Raw genomic sequence first — 23,567 nt, 5'->3', positions numbered from 1 at the left:
ATGGGAAAAACTAGCCTAAAAACGAACGAAATTCAGAAACTGCCTGCCTACTGCCAAAATATAAGTGATCTCAAGTATAATTTTCCGGCAAATCTCATGGTGCCCACCCCTTCCCTAATTGTCATCGGAAAATATCGAGTTTTGCTAATTTTCGTCTATTTTTAGCAACATTTAAACTTATTGGACTGCACCAGACAAGATTTTGAGAAAATAAAACTTGGAACAATACTTTTTGATTCTACGAACTTCTTTGCATAATATAATTGGGTTTTTAAGTTCTGTTTTTTTTTTCAAAGTCTTGCCTGCTAAAGTCCATTAAGTTAAAATATTGTTAAAAATATGAAAAAATCAGTAAAACTTGGTACTTTTCGATGACTATTAGGGAAGGGGTAGGCATCATGAGATTCGCCGGAAAATTTTACATAAGATCACTTATTTATCAGCTGACAGGCCGTTTCTGAATTACATTCGTTTGTTTTTCCATAGTGCAATAAAGTGTTAATAAAGCCATTTTCAAGTTTCGAAATTACTTCAGAGTTTCTGATAATTTTAGGAGTAAAGAAATGTAATAAAATTACGTACCTGTGATCAAAGACCTAAATTAAATCGCCAAATTTAGAACTGTACGCGGCTCGAACAAAGTGACTGAATTTCCAATTAGTGACGTGAACAAATTCTACTGCTCTCCCTGTGCAATTCGACAGTATGTATGTATGTATGTATGTATGTATGTATGTATGTATGTATGTATGTATGTATGTATGTATGTATGTATGTATGTATGTATGTATGTATGTATGTATGTATGTATGTATGTATGTATGTATGTCGCTTCACTTTAGTCGTCTAATTCTCGGAGATGGCTGAACCGATTCGTTCGCTGTTACACTTATTTGAAATGTGTTATCACCTTGTAGACCACTATTTTTATTTATTTATTTATTTATTTATTATTGACCAGTAGTATAAAGATAAATCTTTTTAAATTCACTACCTCCGAAATTGACTTTGTTTATACGTCCCAAATTTACTAATTAATTTTAACCTATTCTCTCAATCACGGTTCCAGAATCGCAAACAGTCTCTCCTAAATATTGCCTCCGATGTAGCGCGTTTTACTGTTGTGGGTACCATATTCCAATTCACGACACCTCTAACGAACAAAGAATTTCCGTAGAGAGACGTATTATTTATTGGAACCACAAAATTCTGTAAGCGACGTCCTCGGGATAGTACTAATTTCTCGTGCAGAGTCGACGGTGTGCGGGTTGCCATTAATTTCCTGATGAACATGCATGAGCGATGTGCATGAAAGCGTTGCAGTGGGCAGCCAATAAGATTTTTCTGCAAGTGGGTTACTCGTGAATATCGATTTAAACCGTATACGAATCTCACGCAGCAGTTCAATGCAACCCGCAGTTTATCTAGTGCGCCAACGTTGGGATTGGCATGAACTACATCACCGAATAGAAAATGTGGAAGAATAAGGCTTTTGAACAACCTTAGGCGTGTATCGACTGGAGCAGATGCCACGCAGTTATAGAGCGTGCGTAAACTGGCATAAATTTTTCCACATTGTTGACGAATCAATCCATCCCATTGTAAGTCACTTTGGAACACATAGCCCAGGTTGCTTGCATTCTCCGTCCACTGAATCACTTGTCCATCCATCACAATATCCGGTATAGGATTGGGCGATACCGTATCGATACTCGCGATATCGATACTCTAAGGCCGATATTTCGATATATTTCATCGATATTTATGGCGTCGATATTATGCTAAATCGATAATTTCATCCCGATACTGTTTTGATAAAGCGGGATATCCCAGCTGACCTGGAAATGCTCAAGAAAGCAATATTTTAAGGATTTTTTCTCGCGCTGTTTTCTTTTCAGGTATCTACTAAGCTTAATTCCCAAATTTACTTTATTGAAATTGACTCTTATGCAAAACCTTGAACAATGTCACTTACATGTTTAACGCTTATTGAACAGTAAGAGCATACGACACGCGATTTTCCGCAATTCAGAACTGACCAGAGAGCACAGAGAGTAGTATTGGGCGTTGACGGCATTAACAAAGACTTTCCAGCTTTTTACGCGCCATAATAGTGGTGAAAGTGGCAGATGTGGGACAGAGATCGAGAAGAGCTAGAACCGGAAAGGAGCAACTCCCGGCGGAACTCTGCAGGAATGACCAAGAACCGCTAGCAACGACACATCAGTGGATGGTTGGTCACTGGATGGGCTGCCGGACGAGTGGATTGAGGGTGTAGTTTGTCCTATATACCGAAAGGGCGATCGGATAGATTGCTGTAATTACCGCAGCATATAACGATGGTCAAAGCCATCAACAGGGTGCTCTCTCAGATTTTGTTGCGTCGTCTGTCCCCAGTGGCAGGAAAGTTCATAGGGTAGTACCAGGTGGGCTTCATGGAGACCCGTGCTACTACGGATTAAAGTTTTACTCTTCGGCAGGTCATCCGGATGTGTCGGGAGTACAACTCATCATATTTTTGTAGATTCCGGGGCAGCATACGATTCAGTCGGACGCGAACAGCTCTGGCAGGTTGTGCGGTTTTCCGTATAAAGCGACATGTCCGAAATAGAGCTGCACTGGAGCGAGTGATGTGTTGCGTGCGTGTTTTGGGGGCACTGTCTTTGCTCAACATGTTTTTTATAGATTAATGTTTATGAATCCCTGTTTTTTGTGTAGCATTTCCTAACCCCAGAATGCCGCCTTAAATAGTATCGATAAATCCAATATCGATACTTCACGAACGATATATCGACGGTATCGATAAAGCGGCGGATTTGATATTGATATTCAATTATCGATACTTTCGGGAATTTTGCCCAATCCTAATCCGGTAGCAGACTACGTTGAGTAACGTTTCGAGATCGTGTCCTTATTAAAAGTGCTTTGCTTTTGTTTTGGTTAACATGCAATCCATTACGTTGAGACCAGTGAGCAATCCTAACAAGGTCCTCGTTCACCATTACCGTCAATTCCTGAGTACTAGATCCAGAACGACTGATGTAGAGTTGTACGTCATCAGCATATAATTGTATGGAGCAGTGCTTAACAATATTAGGTAGGTCGTTGATGTAACAGCAAAATAATAGCGGTCCAAGCACTGATCCTTGTGGTACACCCGATGTGACAGTGGCAGAAGTCGATTTCATATTTCCACTCAAAACAGTTTGCTGCCTATTTTCAAGATACGAACTGACTAATCTCACTGCACTAAAAGCAAAACTAAACTGTGTTCGAAGTTTGGCACAAAGTCGAAAATGTAGAATTGTATCAAATGCCTTGGAGAAATCAAGCAGCAGTAATACAGAACTTCTCTTCTGATCGTACGCCCTTGCCAAATCATCGTAAACTCGAACAACTGCTGTCTTGATGCTTTGACCTTTTCGGAATCTAGCCTGGTACTCCGATAGCAGATTATTTTCCGCTATGTGATTCGTCATTTGATTTCCAATTAGCTTCTCAAAGACCTTAGAGAGGGCACATAAAATGCTTATTGGTCTTAGGTTGGACATCGCATTCAGGTGACGTTGCTTTCGAACTGGAATTATTTTTGCATGTTTCCAGCAAGCAGGAAAATTACTCGTTCGTATGATTAGGTTGTACATATGTGTTAATTGTTCGACGACCAGCGGTAAGATCATTTTGATGAACTTAATCGGTAAATCATCCAAACCAACTGCATTTGATTTTACACTACAAACTGCATTGACCACTTCCCAGATTTCCACAGGACGAAATGTGAAACCATTCGGTGTATATTGGAAAGCATTTTCGGTCCACTGGCCGTTGCCACTTCCGGAGAAATTCGACACAAACAGGCGGTTAATATCATCAGGATCAAACTCACAGTCCATGTTCAAAGATTCTTTGCAAGCACCCAACTTTTTGACTCGTTGCCAAAGAACCTTTGGATCAGTTCGATTATCAAGAAAGCTATTCATGTATTGGTTTTTAGCTCTTGAAATTAAGACATTTGTACGATTCCTCAACCTCTTATACTGCTGACGTACCTGAGCTTTGTGTTCCAACGCAGCTCTTCGCCAATCCTGGTAAGCCATATCCCTTTCAATGATGGATTTTCGCACCTCTAAGGTAATCCACGTATTTGACGATCTTTTGATGTTCACTACACGAAGTGGAATATGCGCATCATGAACACGTTTAATATGTTCATTGAAGAATTCGGTTAGCTCGTTCGAATCTTCAATTTCATAAAATTGGTGCCAGGGAATGGCATTAATGGCACATGCTACTGCTTGTGGGTTGAATCTGATATAATATCGAAAAGTGTGCACTGCTTGCGCTGGTACCACGTTGAAATCTAGCGAACCAAAAATGAGATCGTGTTGAGAAAGCCCGGGAAAACTAACTTGATTGAAGCGCAATACCTTTTCACAATTATTGGTGATGAATAGATCCAGCTGCGAACAACCAGTTCCGTGGAAAAAAGTTGGTTCGTCTCCTATGGACGTTAGTGACAAATTGTGGAGTGTCGATTGAAACTGACATCTTTTTCTGCTCGGACGAGTCAAATCGGTATTGAAGTCCCCAATAAGCACAATATTCTCATAGCACACGGCAAAGTCTGTGAGCTTTTCATACAGAAAACTAGAACAGTCATTTTCTGGCGGATTGTATACACACATGACCAAAACTTTTTCATTGCCAAGGCACAACTCTACGGCAAGACACTCCGTCGTGTCATCTGACGTTGGTGTAAGATTTGTGCCATATACCTTCTTACAGCGAAGTCCCTCTTTGCAATATAGAACAATACCTCCGCCACGTTTATACAGTCGATCATTTCGTATAACAGAGTACCCGGAAACAGAAATAACAACATTGGAAATTTTCTGCGTCAACCATGTTTCAGTAAAGCACGCCAACCCAACTTTGGAATGCTCGAGAAGAAGCTTTACTTCGTCTAGTTTACTGTTTTTCCTTGCACAGAGACTCTGTGCATTACCGTGACAGATATTCAATTTGTTTGAAATCAGCGCTGCATTTAACACCGCACCGGGAATGTTCGTAGAGGTGGTACTAATAGGCGGCATCAGATAAAGAACGGGAGGCAATTTTTTGAGAGCTGTGCCGATAGAGAGAGATAGCAACTGTTTCTTAACTTAAAATTACAATATATGGTAAAACACAATATAGTAAAATACATTCTTCACAAGTCATAAATTAAATACATGTAACAAACTTCAAAAAGTAGAGTAAAAGAAACATTAAGAGAAACTTAACTACGTATAAACATTTAGTTGTTCTTCGGAGTAGACTGCTACATTAGGACCATTCACTGCTGTCTTGATGTACACCGTCCCAAGTTTACTAAACACAGAAGATACCTTTCCAGCCTTTTTCAACCGCAACGCAGCAGACTTCACTTTACGTGCGGCCGCTGTCAAATTTTCATTCACGTAAATTCTGCGCGTTGAATTCAGTCCGATGTGATTTAACTGTAAATTCCGATTTCGTAAATAGGCAGCATAGAAACTATCACGATCGTTCTTCAGCGCAAATTGTATGACCACCAGGCTCTCGTCCCCATCCTTTGCAGCCTTTGATTTCATCCGTCTCACGTTGACCAGCGGAGTAAATGATTCTCTGGAGCCGAGTTGTTGACACTATTGAATTGATTTGCAGTCCGACGTTTCGTTTAAAAGTTATAAGCAAAAATGTAAAAATTACGTGACATGATTTTCTCCGGAACCACTCAACCGATTTCAACAATTTTAGTATCAAATGAAAGGTCTTGCAAAGGACCGCAAAAGATTTTTATCGAAAACATACAATCAGTTCGAATGTTATTCTTAAAAATGTGCCTTTTAAAGATGTCAATTAGTCTAACGTTTCTGAGAGATGGCCAAACCAATTTATGTGTTATTAGTGCCATTTGGCAGGTAATATAGCGTTATAGATCACTATTGATTTGAAGTCCGTTTCACATAGGTCTCGTCGTGCAAAACGCAGCAACGTAGTTTTTGAGCGTCAGCTTTTGATGGTATAACTTCCGGGCACGGCTTTTTCCGACCGTATTCTGTTGAGGCCTTCTGAATCTTTAACGTACGTAACCTAGCTCGAATTTTGGCCTTCTGGGCGAAACTTTTGGTCTGATTCAGTTTTTTTGCCAGCTCTCGAATGGAGAAGTTTGGTTTCCCGTCGAAGGCCCCAACTACGCGGGTGTAACTTTTAATAGTATACAAACGACTTTTTTCTTCGCATCATGGTTTACGATCGACAGACAGTCGAGGTTCGAACCTTTTTGTGACACGAGAAAAGTAGAATTGAGGATTTTCAAATTTTTATATGACACGATGTGATAGGTTTTTATTTTCGATGTACTTGTGCAGATTTTTTTCGCGAACGAGCTGTTCTTTCGACGCTATTTTTCAGATCTTTGTAAACTTGATGAAACGACACAGTTTAAGGGGGCATAGTACCTTTTCAATTTAAAAAAATTTCGAAAGATTAACATTTGACCATACCTGTTTCAAGTTATTTCGATGAATTCCAAAAATTGACAAAGTTACAGCTATTTGTACCGCGCATGTCTGGAACGATTACACGGCGAATAAAAACTTCAACGTCGTTTTTCTCGAAACCAGGTTTTGAAAGTCGGTACCATAAATATCTCAAGAACAGCTCAAGCAATTCTCATGATTCTTTTTTTGTTTCAAAGCCAACAAAATTATCTAGTGTTTGACCCATGCTTTTTTCGACATTACAATTTTCGTATTTTTAGAAATGTTTAAAATCAATTTTTTCGACTAAAAACCTTCCTTTTATGTTTGAATGTCCGCCATTTTGTTATGCGTTCGAATTTTAAAAAAAGGATGGGTCAAACACGAGATAATTTAATATACTTTCATGTCGTTTTGGAATTTTTCAATTCGGATAAGCCCCCCAGCACGAATCCATGGTACCGTAAATCATGTTTTTTCGAATGATCATGTTCAAGGAGCCGTAGGGGAGAGGGGAAGAGGTTCATATACGCAAACAAAATTATAAATATTAGTATAAAGTGCAATGTTTAGAATGCAAAAAACCCCGAATCGATTCGCTTTTCGCGTTATCGAGAAAAAATTATTTGAAATAAGGCAAAAATATGGTGTAAAAAGTACTATGCCCCCTTAAACAATGCACTTTGAGCTTTTTTCATGCGAAATATCAATAAATTTCACCCAACGACTCAAAAGTTTGAGTAACTTGAATGCGCTGCAATTTTACCGTGAACACTCTTTTTTGAATTGTTTTGTGGTCTGACGTTGCGTTATAAGCAAAAATGTGAAAACAACGTGACATGGTTTTCTCCACAACCGCACAACCGATTCCAGTGATCTTAGTGTCAAATAGAAGTCCTTGCTATTGTAAACTTTCCTAAAAAGTTTTATTGAAAACAAACAAGTAGTTTAAAAGTTATGCTTAAAAAACCGATTTAATAAATTAGTGGCGAAAGGAACCTTCGTTATTTCATCGTATTTGTCATCTGATATGGGTACCGTGACATGCTCTAATACCGCGCATTTTGTCTAAAGCTGGCGGTTTCCTAGTCGAACATACACTCAAGTCTCTTTTTACACGGTTTATTTTTACGATTTTTGAATTAACGCGGTTTTTTTTTATGACGATTTTTGAATTAGCACGGTTTTTTATGACGATTAACGCGGTTATTTTTACATCATTTTTCGAAATAACGCGGTTTTTTTCAGCGACCTTTAAATTCGAGCGGTTTTTCGATGATTTTGAATTAACGCGGTTTTTTCACGTCGATTTTTGAATTAACACGGTTTATTTTATGACGGGTTTTGATTTAACGCGGTTTTTTTTACATTTTTCAAATTACGCGGTTTTTTAACAGTTTTATTTTACACGCCACGTATCCCCCGTGTAAAAAAAGACTTGAGTGTACATAATATGTTCGTAAAAACTGTTTGATGATATACTTTTTCAAGCTTTTAAATCTTTGAAATTTGCATTTTTTTGTAACACTAATGAAATAATATTTTACACGCATTCCTTTTGGATTAGATTCATATATGAACTGTTTGTTAGGTCCAGCCGTTCTCAAGTAATGGCAAATGTACCTAAATAGTACCTAAATAGGTATATATCAGGCTCAATTCACGCGAAGTATCCTGTATCCGATAACCGTGTAATCGGCCTTTACGGAATTGAACTAAATTTTTCAGATTGTTCGTTTTGTCAGATTAGGTGCCTTTGGTCCTCTCCACGATTAATGCTAGTACAGTGGTAACCCGATTTTGTCACCCCCGATTTTGTGACGTTTTTCACCCGATTTTGTCACGCTTTTTATTTGTCAAAATAAACTGCTTTTCTGCTCAGATTTCATATGTTATTGCTTTTATGATGTATAGTGTCAGTAGCGTGCCAGTAAGTGGACTCTTAAAGAGAAAAAGGAGGGTTGGGCTGTACATTTTAGTACTAGTACTACGGGAGGAAGTGTGTTGGAAAATGCACAATAAAAATATATGCAGCATATAGCTGGTAGGCTATCCTCGATGTACGACATTGATCTAACAAGTTAGTCGTCGCATAATCGAATCTCGATCAAGGATCGTATAAGGAGTTCCGCAATTGTCCTGTACTAACAGTTGGCTGCGTAGCCTGTTGAACAAAAACTCGGAGGGGTAAATTTCGGACGAAAACGGAATACACTCAAGCCCTTTTTACACAGAAATACGTAATTTTTTAAGGATGCTATACTTGGAGAAGTTTATTAATAAAATGCAGCGTATATTTTCTTAAATGTTTCATAACACATTAAATATACATCCTAGCGATTAACAGTCTTCAACTCAAATGTGTATAATAATATACTAAATAACTTGGTAGAACGTTTGAAAGCAATAGAAAAATCGGACGCAACCAGTAAGGACAAGTAGTTACTATATTCAGCAAAGTTACTAAGCGTAGTATGTTCTACAATTTTTTTGAAGAAAAAATTTTTTTGGGTGCATTTAAAAAAACAAAAGTTTGTATCATCCTAGTAAGTGGATTCACGGATTCACAAATAGTGTGATAATATGCGCTGTATTTTTTAATAAACTTTTCCAAAGATACCGCCCTCAAAAAAATACGTATTTTTTACACAATAGCTAAAGATTGCGTTTTTGCGATTCGGCACTGCTGTGAAAAGGTAACAAAATGTCCACAGGGAGGTAGAAGGGAGTGCGAAATGTCCTAAAAGCGGACAGAATAGAATATATGTAGTTCGTTCAAAGTTATCTGCAAAAAAATTAAAATTGAAAAATACCCGATTTTGTCACCCATAAATTCATTATGGGGTGACAAAATCGGGTCATTACTGTACCTCCTTTTTAAAAGGAAAGACCCGTTTTATCAAACCCTTTTATTTTCTTTTGCTTATATGTATATGTACAGGGATTAGACAAAGTAATCGGGACAGGCAAAATTTTGACGAAATTCAAACGGTCATAACTTCTGCAAAATGAGTCATTTTTAGATGAAATCATTTACATTCGACGAGGCATATTTTCTAGTTTTTCCATAATTTCAAGAGTCGCAGTAGCTAGTGGTCACCGGAGATATTCTGGATTGTCCGAGGGTATGATTTTTTTCATCGCTCGTATCTTTTTCTGTCATGAAAATTTAATAATATTCATATTTTATTTCAAAACTAGACTTCATTTTCAGTCGATTGGTGAAAAGAGATCGGAAATCCATCGAGAAATAGCCAAGTTACGGCCACTTCCGTAAATCAGTACTAGTAACATCTATTGTTCTGACCATTTTAGGACATGACGTAAACCTTACCAATATGAATATTAAACTTTAAGGTGTTATGAGCCACTGACACTGGAAGCATACCCAGGTCCGCAGCTTGCCATGACAACTCTGTAACAGGTTCTAAGTACCCCGGCGTAAGTGGTCGATTTAAGGAATATCCGAAACCATATCAATATGGGTGTCAAACTTCAGAATTTTCCACCCTCGTAAATTATTGAAGTTTTACATCCATTTTGGTATGGTTTTGGTCATATTTTAAAATGTCCATAAAGGTAGGACGTTACTGCCAACATTTCCAGAACTGATTTCACTGAAATGGCCGTATCTCGGTTGTTTCTCGACGGATTTTCGATTTCTTTTCACAAATCGACTGGAAATGAAATCTAGTCTTGGGACAAAATACGAATAATATTAAACTTTCATGACAAGAAAAGATAAAATCGATGAAAAAAATCAGTTTTTGACATACACCCGGACAACCTGAAATACCTCCGCTGTCCACTGGCCACTGTGAATCTTGAAATTTTTCGAAAAAACTAGAAATTTTCCCGGTAAATGCAATTTGTTTTATCTAAAACTATCTTATTTTGTAGAAGTAATGGTCGTTTGAATTGCGTCAAAATTTTGCCTGTCCCAATTACTTTGTCTACCCTGTACATATACCTATAAGCAAAAGAAAATAAAAGGGTTTGATAAAACGAGTCTTTCCTTTTAAAAAGGAGCCACAGTAATGACCCGATTTTGTCATCCCCATAATGAATTTAGGGGTGACAAAATCGGGTATTTTTCAATTTTTATTTTTTTGTTAAACACCTGGAAATATTGGGTTTCGTAAGAAATTATTTTCACATTACAATTTCAAACCCGATTTCCCTAGCAATGAACCTCATTGTCCTCACTGGATTCTTTTCAATCATTCTTTCCACTTTTTTGACCCTGGTCCGCTCAGCGGTAATGGAACGGCACTTGTATGACTTCCGGGTAGATGTGATAAGATAGCTTATCACTGTCCCAAGCCTTCTTTATATAGTACACTGTTCTTTCCGACACTTTTACCGACCGAACTACATCCTTAACGCTTGTTCCGGCGCGCAATAAAACAACGACGGCTGACCGATTATTTTCTTGTTTCGACATCTTTCAGTTTACTCAATACTGTTTATTTACATCTGCTGCTAAATGCTGCTAAAATATTGGTGATCTTATGTAAAATTTTCCGGAGAATCGCGTAGTGCCAACCCCTTTCCTGTTTATCATCGGAAAGTGCCCCATTTTGCTCATTTTCCCCTATTTTTAACATTTTTTCACACTTACTGGACTATACCAAACTAGACTTCAGGAAAATAAAACTTAAAAACCTGATATTTTTGTGTAAAAAAGTCCGCAGTATCAAATAGGGTGTACTCCATTTAGTTTAGAGCACATTAATTTTATTGGTTGAGTTCCCGTTTGGTATGGTCGGGTTGGTAACGCGAGTTCAACCAAAAAAATTAGTGTGCTCTAAACTAAATGGGATTAGCTCCATTCGATTCTGCGGACTTATTTACACAAAAATATCAGGTTTTTAAGTTTTGTTTTCTCAAAACTTTGCTTGGTATAGCTCAATAAGTGTAAAAAAATGTTAAAAATAGGTGAAAATGAGCAAACTGAAGCACTTCCCGATGGCAAATAGGAAAGTTGTTGGCACCATGAGATTCTCGAAAAAATTTTACATAAGATCACCTATATTTTATCAGCCTGTAGGCCGTATCTTAATTGCGTCTGTTTTTTCATTCGTTTTTGCCCATAGTGCATTGCTTAGCCAGATAAAATAAACTGAATAGCATTTAAATATCCGTCGTAATTGTAGAACATTTCACCGAATTGAATACCATATTGCGGAAAACCAATTCTCGGCTGACCACAACACGGAATATAATGTTTTGCAGAATACCATTTCGCGGAATGTACCATTTTACGGAAAACCTTTTCGTGGAAAGTACCATTTCACAGGTGTGATCCTCTCCTTACTCGCTATCGCTCGTTCGGACCCAACTAAAGAAGGGTAGTAGGGCTGTCGTTATTGGGCGCTTTTGGTGAAAACCGGAATTTCGGTATTGGTATAGGAAATACCGGTAAAATACCGGTATTGGCAGACTATTCGAAATCAATAGACATGTTGCTATTTTTCAGTAAATATCTTTATATTCAAACTTGAGCTTCAGTATCGTTGCTTAACAAAGTGGAATTTAAGCAGATATAATACGCTTAGCGATTTATTTCCCTTGCTAGAAGGGGCCTTGTTGCCAATGCTTCCAACGATTAAAAAACTCCCACTTTCATCGAAGTTTGACGAAAGGCTCTCAGCGCATCAGGAATTTTCCTTTCATTTCTTCAAATTTATAGTTGAGAAAGTCGCTTTCAACTATTTTCAAATAAGCCTGTATTGCAGCTTCCAGCATAATAAATGCCCCGCTCTCCTTCAGTCTCTTCACGATTTTTTCCTTCATCCCCAAACCGAAACAACCTTGCATAACATCATCCACTTCATTTATCGTTCACAGATACATTCTCTTCATTACAGAATCCGACTATTCGCAGATAGTAGCTTGAAGATTTCATTTGCTTGTTTAATCAATGTATCACTCGAACGACTTGGAAAATATTCCAAATTCTTTCCTGGCAGATCCTTTGACGGCAAGAATACTCAAAAAGCGCAAAGTACCCCGTATTCTGATCAGGGCCCGGCATTGTCGAATCAAATGAATGAAGCTGACTTTTTCTTACCTTCGCATCATACATTAAGCGCCTGGTTTCATTTATTGAACAGAACGTTTCAAGCAAGCTTCAGCTGAAATTAGTGGCTATTTCAAATGACGACGACTGAGAGTCAGGCACGATTTGTCGATGTTAAGTTGATTAATTATAATATGCGTTAAATTGTAGAAAATGTTATTCAAATTTAATTCAATTGCATTCAAAGCTACTGGCCTTCTACTTTATTTGAATATTCGATAAAAAACACCGATTTAATCCACCTAGTGGTGAGAGGAACCTTTGTTATACGGTCTTACTTGCTATTTGAGATAGAAATCGACACGTCTTCGGAACATAATTCATCTATTGGTTATCGTTGCGTAGTGCGTTGGTTTACATAAAATTTTTGAAAATTGAATTAGTTTACAAAATTTGAACAAAATAGGAACACTTTTAAATTTTGATAGATCCTTTTTTCATGAAATTGCTGAGTAAGGATAAGTAAGTTGTTATTAATCTGAGTAAGTGCAAATAAAAGTAAGCTGTAAGAGGAAATCTTATCCTTTAGCATATACATTGTCTAGCAAAGGTCTAGTTTATAGGTTTTTGAACTATGCATAGCTTCCTGTAATGCCATTCTATTTGAATCACATCAATAGAGTTTTCTTGAATAATTTTCATCAATTTTTATTAACTCACGCTGTTGTATTTTATACAACACGTGTATGTTTTTCAGCGCCATATTGTTATAAAGTTACAAATCGTTGTTTAACTAACGTATATTCTTCAACAAACTTATTGTGAGCAAAATATCATAATTATTCAATGCTTTAATAATTTAAATTGTTGGGAAAATTTATGCATCAAAACTATCAGCAAATGTAAAATATTTAAAATGTATCCGTCTGCTGGTAGTCGAGTAATTCGGAGTCAAAATTAGGGTATTCTTTATAATCAAAGTTCTACAGTTCCTAAACAAACAAACATACAAGTATACTATTTTCAGCAAAGTTGTGTATTTTTACTATTTGTACAATTTTGTAGTACATGAAAGAGTCATACAACAATTACAAAAAGAGCAAAAATAGAAAAACTGATTTTACAAATTCATGTACATTAAATAAGATATTTCTATCTTCGCTGCAGAGATAGAAGGTTACTGACTTCTGCAAAAATTTCTTGTAATAATATGCTCTATAACTTTGCAGAACACATCAATGTGTTATATTGACACTGAAGAAAAATATTTTTTTATTTCACTTAATTAATTAATTATAATTAATAAAAATTTAAATTCCACCAGACGATAGAGCTTTCAATTTCAAGAAACTCTTTCAAAGGTTCGGTAAACCTAAAACCAAGTTTTCCCAGTCAAAATTCTAGTGCACACGATTTCTTTGGTTTGGGGCTATTGTGCGCGCGAGTAACTGTGTTACAAAAGTTGGCGCGAGTGTTCGACGGTTAATATATTTTAACCGGTAAAACCAATTCTTATGAAATTTTGCATATATATTCGTAATGTCAAAACCTCTCATTTGATATTAAAATAATTGAAATTAGGTTAATTATCTTGGTTAAAATCATTATAAATTATTGTTAATTTTGGTGTGGTGAATACGGTTGCTCATAACTTTCAAATTAAACGTCCTGTTAACGTTTGTTTTCAATTAAAAATTCCTGAACAATTTAGCTTTAATAAGGGCTTTCATTTGATACTAAGATCGATGAAATCGGTCATGTAGTTTCGAAGAAACCCGTGTCACGTATTTTTCACATTTTTGCTTATAACTTTTAAACGAAACGTCGTATCGCGAAACGACTCAATAGCGATCTACTAGACATTAACACCTTTCAAACAAAAGTAATAGCGAACGATTCGGTTCAGCCATCTCTGAGAAACAGGCGATAGAAAAAATCATTACGTACACGTACACACACACACACACACACACACACACACACACACACACACACACACACACACACACACACACACACACACAGTCACACACACACACAGTCACACACACACACAGTCACACACACACACAGTCACACACACACAGTGACACACACACAGTCACACACACAGTCACACACACACACAGTGACACACACACAGTGACACACACACACAGTGACACACACACAGTCACACACACACAGTGACACACACACACACAGTCACACACACACAGTCACACACACACACACACTCCCACACCCACACACACACACACACACACACACACACACACACACACACACCACACACACACACACCACACACACACACACACACACACACACACACACACACACACACCACACACAGTCACACACACACAGTCACACACACACAGTCACACACACACACAGTCACACACACACACAGTCACACACACACAGTCACACACACACAGTCACACACACACACACACACACACACACACACACACACACACACACACACACACACACACACACACACACACACACACACACACACACACACACATACACACACACACACAAACACACACACACACACACACACACACACACACACACACACACACACACACACACACACACACACACACACACACACACACACACACACACACACACACACACACACACACACACACACACACACACACACACACACACACACACACACACACACACACACACACACACACACACACACACACACACACACACACACACACACACACACACACACACACACACACACACACACACACACACACACACACACACACACACACACACACACACACACACACACACACACACACACACACACACACACACACACACACACACACACACACACACACACACACACACACACACACACACACACACACACACACACACACACACACACACACACACACACACACACACACACACACACACACACACACACACACACACACACACACACACACACACACACACACACACACACACACACACACACACACACACACACAGACAGACATTGCTCAGTTCGTCGAACCCTATCGATTGGTATATGTGGCTCGGCCCTCCGGGCCTCGGATCAATTTCGTGTTTTTCGACCAATTCCTAAACCTTTGTTATAGTATAACAAAGGTAAAACATGGAAAAAAGTCCTGCCTGGTAAAACCCTCTGTTGAAAACACTACTTGAGGTTGGGATTTCTTGAGGGTGAAGATAAATAAATGATAGATGACAGCAGAGAAAAAGTAAAAACTGTCAAACGAAAAAGAAGGTTAAGTGAATTGGCGCATTGAGGAGGTTGAAATAAATTGAAGGCAAGAAAGTGATTAAAATAGACTGAAGGCAAGAAATAGATTGAATACATTATATCGACGATAAGGTGATTAAAAAGTGAATAATTCACATACTAATTGAACGCAACAAACTATATTTATATATAAGGTACACGGAACAGAACAAACACGTTAAAATTTACAATACCATAAACGCAAAGGTTAGGATTGCCTGAAGCGATAACAAAAACTACGGAAACAATTATTGTAAGTGGCAATAACTTAAAATTACATTTATCCTATGCTAATTAAATAAATAAACTCCCTAGCTTTGATCGGCAAACTAAATACGTCGATTTACAAAGAAGTTTCTGTCCAGTCCGAACAAAATCAAAGAATAATTTCTACGGATTGAGTTGCTCGTCGAAGAATGGCCCATCGCAATTCCAAAGACAATAAGATGGATGGCAACGATGCTATACTCGCTGTTCATGCATAGTGTAATAAAGAAGAACCCAGTTGATATCTTGCTTCAGTGCACGAATTGTAAGCAATGGGCTCATTTTTCCTGCGCCGGCGTCGTCAATACGATTCATTACCGAAGTGGAATGGTATTGCTTGCGATGTGTTCGACCTACTAATCAGCTGACAATTCCTAAGCCAAGTAAGGCAAGATCGAATAAAGGTAAGTCCGCTTCGAAAAACGACTCGGGGTCTGCTCGGGACAGTAATATTACTCCGTATATAACTGAAGATCAATTCGAAGAGCAAACCAGCAAAAAGGAGAAAACTTGGTTGAAAAATCAGGAGAAGATTGTAGCGAAGCCAGGAGGAGACGTTCGCGGAGCATATAAAAAGGGTGGAAATCCAAAACTCGACACGACGCTTGAAGATCCAAAAAATAAATTCAACCGTACGCTATTTGAAGATGAACTGTTACCGGCTAGCGAGGAAGGTACGGACCACGACGGGTACGATGAATCCGCTGACACGGACGGGAGTGACGACATGCAACAGACCCTGGGAGTCCAGTTATGACAGTTGACAAAATATTCAGGTTTACTCACGAACAGATTGCCACAAGAAAAGTAGTCTCTAAAACGCTACCTAAATTTAATGGAGATCCAGCGACATGGCCGTTATTCATTAGTAGCTTCGAGCACACTACCAAAGCTTGCGGATATTCCAATATCGAGAACCTGGATCGTTGCTGAACAGTTTAGATGGAGAAGCACTTAATGCAGTGAGGAGTATGCTGGTGCTCCAAGAGTCAGTACCTGAAGTGATTCAGGACCTACGTTGATTATTTGGACAACCAGAAAAACTACTATGGACTTTACTAAATAAAGTCAGACGTGTTTCGCCGCCGACAACAGACGATCTGCAAACCTTCGTCACATTCGGCATAACGGTCAAACACCTTTGCGGCCATTTAGAGGTTGCGCATCTTCTGGACCATCACCGTAATCCGTTGCTAGTGCAACAATTAGTAAAAAAGCACCCCCAGAATATCAACCGAAATGGGTAGATTACAAACATGCAAAAAAGGGAACGCCGCTACGATTGTTTACAGACTATATCACATCTAGGATAAACGTATTTCGCTCACCCATTCATCTCACATGACAACTAGATGTTGTAGTTATCTGTTCGTATAAAGCGGAAGAAAAACATTTTTCCGCTAAAGAAAGAGAGTTGATAATATTTCGTTTCATTTTTCCCTGAAAAACATTTATCCTCTCTCACTGAAGGCATGATAAATAAACATCGCAGGTAGACTTGGCGCGAAAATCTAATGCAATAATATGTATATAACAGGAAACCATGGTGATACTCAAATACATAAACTCGGATGCTTTATTTCACTCTCTTGTTGGTTGGTTGTTTGGTAAATCCAATAGTAACCTGTGCATTTTCGTCTCTGAAAAAAGGCTGATACAACTTTATCCTCTCACACAAAGAGAGGATAAACTCGTATTACGAAAATTTAAAAATAAACAAATCATGATCGTGTATTCCTTGGGATAAATGAAAGTCTTGGTAGCCCATGCTCACGAACGACAATACATGGGTATAAAACATTTTCGTTTCACTCTTGTTCAGTTTTTATTCGTAGTATGTTAAATTCATAGATTATCGCGCGTTTGAGATGATAAATTGAATGCCTGATCACGTGTATTGGAGATGTCGCATCCAAAGTAGTAGCCTATTCTATGACAGCGAGCGAAATAGTACGATACCCTAAAACTAAGTTCTCCAAACAGTCGGCAGACGAGCAAGTACAAGAAATGCGAAGTGACAAAGTTACTAAAGCATGTTGGATCTGTAACCGAACGGACCACAGGATTCGATTTTGTGATGGTTTCCGGAAGATAAATATCGTAGAACGGCTGGATGCGGTAGAGAAGCATAACTTATGTGGTATCCGTTTGAACAAACACGGCGGCAAACCGGGCGGGTTTAAGTCGCGTTGTACTATTACAAATTGTAAGGGTGCGCATCACACACTGTTGCATCGGGTAGAAGAATCTGTGCAACTTCACAAAATTGAGTGCAGTGTACATCGATCAATAATTTTCCGTATGATACCGGTAACGCTATATGTAGCAGATAAGTAGCATGATACTTTAACGTTACTCGATAAGGGGTTGTCCACCACATTGGTAGAAGAAGCAAAGCAGTTAAATGCAAGCAGGTCGTTGTTCGTCACCTGGACGGGAAACATAGATCGTTTCGAAAACAGTTCCCGTAAAGTGGAATTAATGCTGTCGGCTCGAGGTTCGTGTGAGAAGATTTGTTTGGTGAATGTCAGAACAGTATCAGAATTGGAGTGATTCCACGGAGTTTCGCAAATCGATTTTAATTTGTCATTTTTGATTTAGTTGAAACTTTGCATAGCTTTTATGTTTATGTCATTTTATCATATCAGTTATTTTTTTAAGATCTAGACTGCTTTTTCATAAGGGCCTAACCAAAAATGGTGCTAATCCATTAAATATTTTATATTGGAAAAATGGTTTATTTGATCGAAATAGTGTCTTCAGCAAAGTTGTAGGTAATAAAATTGCCTTTCTAAAAAAAATATGTACACTGCAAAAAAAAATTTTTGTTGAAAAAAAAAAGAAAATAAAACTAAAAAGTAAAATATGTAAAAAAGCGCATTTTTAAAAAAAATTATTTTTGGACATGTTAAAGTTAGCAATATACACTACTTTTTCTGCAAGCTTCATTGCTGGCGAGTGAAGGACAAATAAGTTATAATATTTTGAAAATTTCATGTTTTTTTTTTATTTTCATCAGAAATAATTTTTTATAGTGTATAACTTTTATTAAACATAAGAATTATAATACTGTACAACATTGCTGAAGATATCGTATCAATTTCATAATCCGTTTTTGTAATACTGCAGTTTCCCGAAAAAGGCTGGCGAATGAGTGGGTGGGTAGTTTTGTGCGAGGACGGTGATTTCTCATTTGCCCATTAACCAATAAAGTTGATTTTTAGCAGATGACTAGCTTAGATTAGTTACTAACAATATACCAAAATTCAAAGTTATTGGTTAATGGACAACGGAGAAATCGCGGGTGGCGTACAAAACTACACACCGCACGTCAGGAAACTGCTACTTTTTTGTAACTGCAGGTTTTTATAACGCTGGATTATACAATTGATGAAGGGAACGGTAGAGGAAAGTAGTGAAAGAGTCGATAGGATCTAACAAATTGAGATCAGTCGTGAAGGGGAAAGAGCGGGAGATGAGGGTAAGGTAGGATCATATGAAGCAACGCTTAGGAAGTTGTGTACCGCAATCTTTTATCCAAGCTGTCGGATTCCATGGATCAAACCATGGAAGTTGTTATCGGAGCATTACAGCAGTATTCAAATCCACTCCTCTTCGCAAGGCTCGTGGCAGCAATTCACTGAGAGCGGATAAATGTTTTTCAGGGAAAAATCCAAGGAGATATTATCAACTCTCATTCTGCAGCGGAAAAATGTTTTTCTTTCGCTTTGTACAAACAGATAACCACAGAATCTAGTTGTCATATGAGAATAATGGGTGAGTGAAAAACGTTTATCCTACATGTGAGTGAAATTTTTAATCACTGGTAAATACAAAACAAAACTTTTTGCATTAATTCCGCACGTAGTGTGACCAACGGCAGCGCCAAGTGTTGTTTACATGATCACTCACTGGACGATTTTCACTGAGTGCTGTCATTCGCTCTCACTTTGATTTTGCTTGTACGCTGTGTGCATATTGCATATTGCGATTGCGACAAGGCATAAAATTGGAACATTGGGCGCATAGTATGAGCAAATGTCAGCCCTGCCTTGAAGTGATGACGGCTTTCCCCTACTACTACTTATACGCACAAGAATTAAAAATGATTCCTGGACTTCACACGAATAAAACCGGTTAAACCTTCGGAATAGATAAAATCTGTTTTCTTGTTACAACGCGGTACGCAGATAACACGAAGAATGAATTGAAATTGTATTTCAGTGAAGCCAATACTTACCTTGATATTTCTCCAGATACATTTCATTAACAGATCGGTAAATTTCGGCAAGCAACTCGTTTGACAGGACTCTTTGAGTAGCCGCACTAACGCACTATTCCGAAAATGAAAATATTTTAATTAGACGATGGCCATTAGACTAATATCACTAACTGAATTTATCAGTATGTCTACCTACCAGTTTAAATTAGTGAAGTTGGTACGATCGAGGATTTTGAGGCATATACCATTTACAACTTTAGTAAACTGGGCATCATCAGAGCTTCCACCTAGTTTATTATCTGCCATTAATCCCAATAGTACCGCAATAATACTTTTTATTGTATTTATCGATAAGTTTTTACCGAGTGTTTTTGAAGCAAAAAAGGAATAGATGCTGTGTAATAGTGGTTGATACATTGCCAATGATTCGGTTAATGGTTTTTGCTGCAAATACTGGAAATGAAAAAATGGTTAGTATAAAAATAACGTTCAGTTTCTTGCCAATGTTACCTTAAATTGTTGTAGTATACTCTGAATATAAATTTCCTCGTAATCTCTCAATACTGCTTGTTTTTCGTGTGATTCCAAAATATCTGATAATTCATTAATAGCAGCATGTGCAGTATATACATCAACGCTTCCAATACTTCGAATGATACGTAGCAAATTTGGGTCAAGCTTAGGCAAAGCATCAGCCAAACTGCAAAACAAGATGTATTGTGGTCAACCAAATAACCTATATAACCTAAATAACCTAGTAAACGGATTAAAACTAGACTAATTTTTAAATTAACATACTTTGCAGTTGGTTTGGGCTTATTAGTTCCACCGATAGTTCCACCGAAGGCAGACGACCGCGTGTGAGATGGCGGACTCATCGCGTATTCACGTGAATTCGCAGTGATTGGCCGATATAAAGTACGTGTCAACATCTGTTGGAACTTATCTTCTGGGTAGGCCACACCCCGAACTGGAATCACCTTGATCGATTCATAGATAAATGAAACATCGATCGTTGGTAAATCCAATTTATGGTGATTGTCAGCCTTCAACCAATTGCATTCGATTTCGGAGATCACATTGTCGTCCAGCTTAAATGGACCGCTGATCTTAGGTAGAATCACTTCCGGCGGTCTATTCGCATCATTCAGGGGAGTTTAGAAATAGTTGCAGGTGAAGTACAGAAAAGAGAAAAAATTAATTGAATTACTATACGAGTAAATAAATAAAGGCAAAATAAATGTTTTTACTATTTCGCATGAGTCACATATCGATTTTGCCGGTTTTGAGTTAAAGTTAATATATGCGCCTTTGACTTTTTGGATGTCAAATGCAGTTTTTATGCTCAAAATAAAATAGTTGTTCACAAAACTATTTTACTACATTCTTTCTACCTACAGGGGTTAGACAAAATGATCGGGATAGGCAAAATTTTGACGAAATTCAAACGGCCATAATTTTTACAAAATAAGACATTTTTAGATGAAACCAATTGCATTTGACGGGGAAATTTTTCTAGTTTTTTTTAAATATTTTATGATTGGCAGTTGCCAGTGTACACCGGAGATATTCCGGGTCGGGCGGGGGCATGTCAAAAACTGATTTTTTTCATAGCTTGTATCTTTTTCTGCCATGAAAATTTAATAGTATTCATATTTTATCCCAAAGCTAGACTTCATTTCTAGTCGATTGGTTACACTAGTTAACAAAATAAGACAAAAAGCGTGAACTCTGTAAGCCGAAGGTGATTTTTCATTTAAAATTGGCCGTTAATTCCGAATATGAGGTCAGAAAAAATTAAAGTAGAATAGTTTTTGAGATATGCGCAAAAGTTGAAATTTGGCTTAAAGAAAGTACATGTACATAAATATAAACATCTCCGTTCGCAGTGCATCAATTTTGAAACTCTTTTTTTCGTATTAAAGGTGAGAAAATTTGCTATCGATTAGTTGAACTTCCTTTGCCTTCCCATAACACAGTTTGCTTTGCTTTTCCCGTGTAAGTCTTATAAAAGAAATAAAGTAGACTCTTTTATTCATACGACCTAAAGGCTCTGTAATAAAATAAAGTGGATATAATTGGAAAAGTTGCTCCGACCTTAACGTAGTGTCTTAACGTCGCCATGTTGGTGTGTGTGTATGTGTATGCGTGTGTGTGTATGTGTATGCGTGTGTGTGTATGTGTATGCGTGTGTGTGTGTATGTGTATGCGTGTGTGTGTATGTGTATGCGTGTGTGTGTGTGTGAAAGATAAAGAGAGGAAATAGAGAGAAAGTGAGAGAGAGAGAATGATGAGAGAGAAGTATTTGTTGCATGTGGACAAGTAAAAGGGTGTATGCATGAGCATGATATTCAAATTCGCAAACAATACTGTTTTAGTGAAATGATCATAACTTCTACCATTAGCCCTCTGATTTCTTTGTCTATTATCGGCCTTTAAGGACCATAGAAAAAAAAAATTTAAAATGTGTAATCTTGTCCAAAATCCTTGAAAAAATTGAAATTATTCCTAGAAAATGCGTTCTTTTTTGTTTTGGTGTAAATAAATTCACAAATATCTACATTACTATATTCTTACAAAAAAGTGAAGTTCAACTGATCGATAGCAAATTCTCTCACCTTTAATTAAAAAAAAAGAGATTTAAAATTGATGCACTGCGGCCGGAGATATTTGTTTTTATGTACATGTATTTTCTTTCTTTAAGCAAAATTTCAACATTTGCAAATACCAAAACGATGAACATTACCATGTTTATAAACAATACACATAAATATCAGTATAAAGTAGTTCATATAGGGCCATCCATGAACTAAGTGGACTATTAGGGGCAGGGGTCGTTCAAAAACAACGCATCATACAAAAAGTGTGAACGAAAATAACCCGGGGAGTTCAGACCTCCCTAAAAATGACTACGAAAATCCATTGACTACGAAAATGGAAAGCCTTTATATAGTTAGAAGCGTTTCTAGGGTTAACAAGGGGGAGATATATGGAGGGCGTGTATCCTAAGGGGGCATGCCTATTTGATCATTTAACAAAAGTAACCATTACTACGTTCGAGAACCCGCGGCCGTAGAACATGTGGCCCATCCCACCCCCTCCCCTTTCTTTAAAACTGGCTGTTTATACACGGTATAATATATTCGTCTTATATTAGAGTATTCAAAGCATCTGAAATTTCCAGAGAAAAAGTAAAAATTAGTAAATCATTTAGCAGACCATGATGCTGTT

At 37.7% G+C, this 23,567-nt stretch overlaps 1 protein-coding gene across 1 annotated transcript in view; it reads right to left on the bottom strand.

Annotated features, from left to right (window-relative positions):
• The window catches only part of LOC128734832 (protein mini spindles), a 234,428-nt gene that overhangs the window by 27,222 nt on the left and 183,639 nt on the right, over positions 1–23,567 (bottom strand). Inside the window, exons 8-11 of the mRNA XM_053829197.1 lie at positions 21,135–21,470; positions 20,847–21,036; positions 20,533–20,789; positions 20,355–20,448 (exon numbers count right to left, since the gene is read on the bottom strand). Coding sequence (XP_053685172.1) covers positions 20,355–20,448; positions 20,533–20,789; positions 20,847–21,036; positions 21,135–21,470 — 877 coding nt within the window. The remainder of the gene's footprint in view (positions 1–20,354; positions 20,449–20,532; positions 20,790–20,846; positions 21,037–21,134; positions 21,471–23,567) is intronic.

The sequence above is a fragment of the Sabethes cyaneus genome, chromosome 2 (assembly GCF_943734655.1).
Source record: "Sabethes cyaneus chromosome 2, idSabCyanKW18_F2, whole genome shotgun sequence".
Lineage (NCBI taxonomy): Eukaryota > Metazoa > Arthropoda > Insecta > Diptera > Culicidae > Sabethes > Sabethes cyaneus.
The sequence above is the reverse complement of the archived record's forward strand: the minus strand, read 5'-3'. Positions and strand labels throughout refer to the sequence as shown.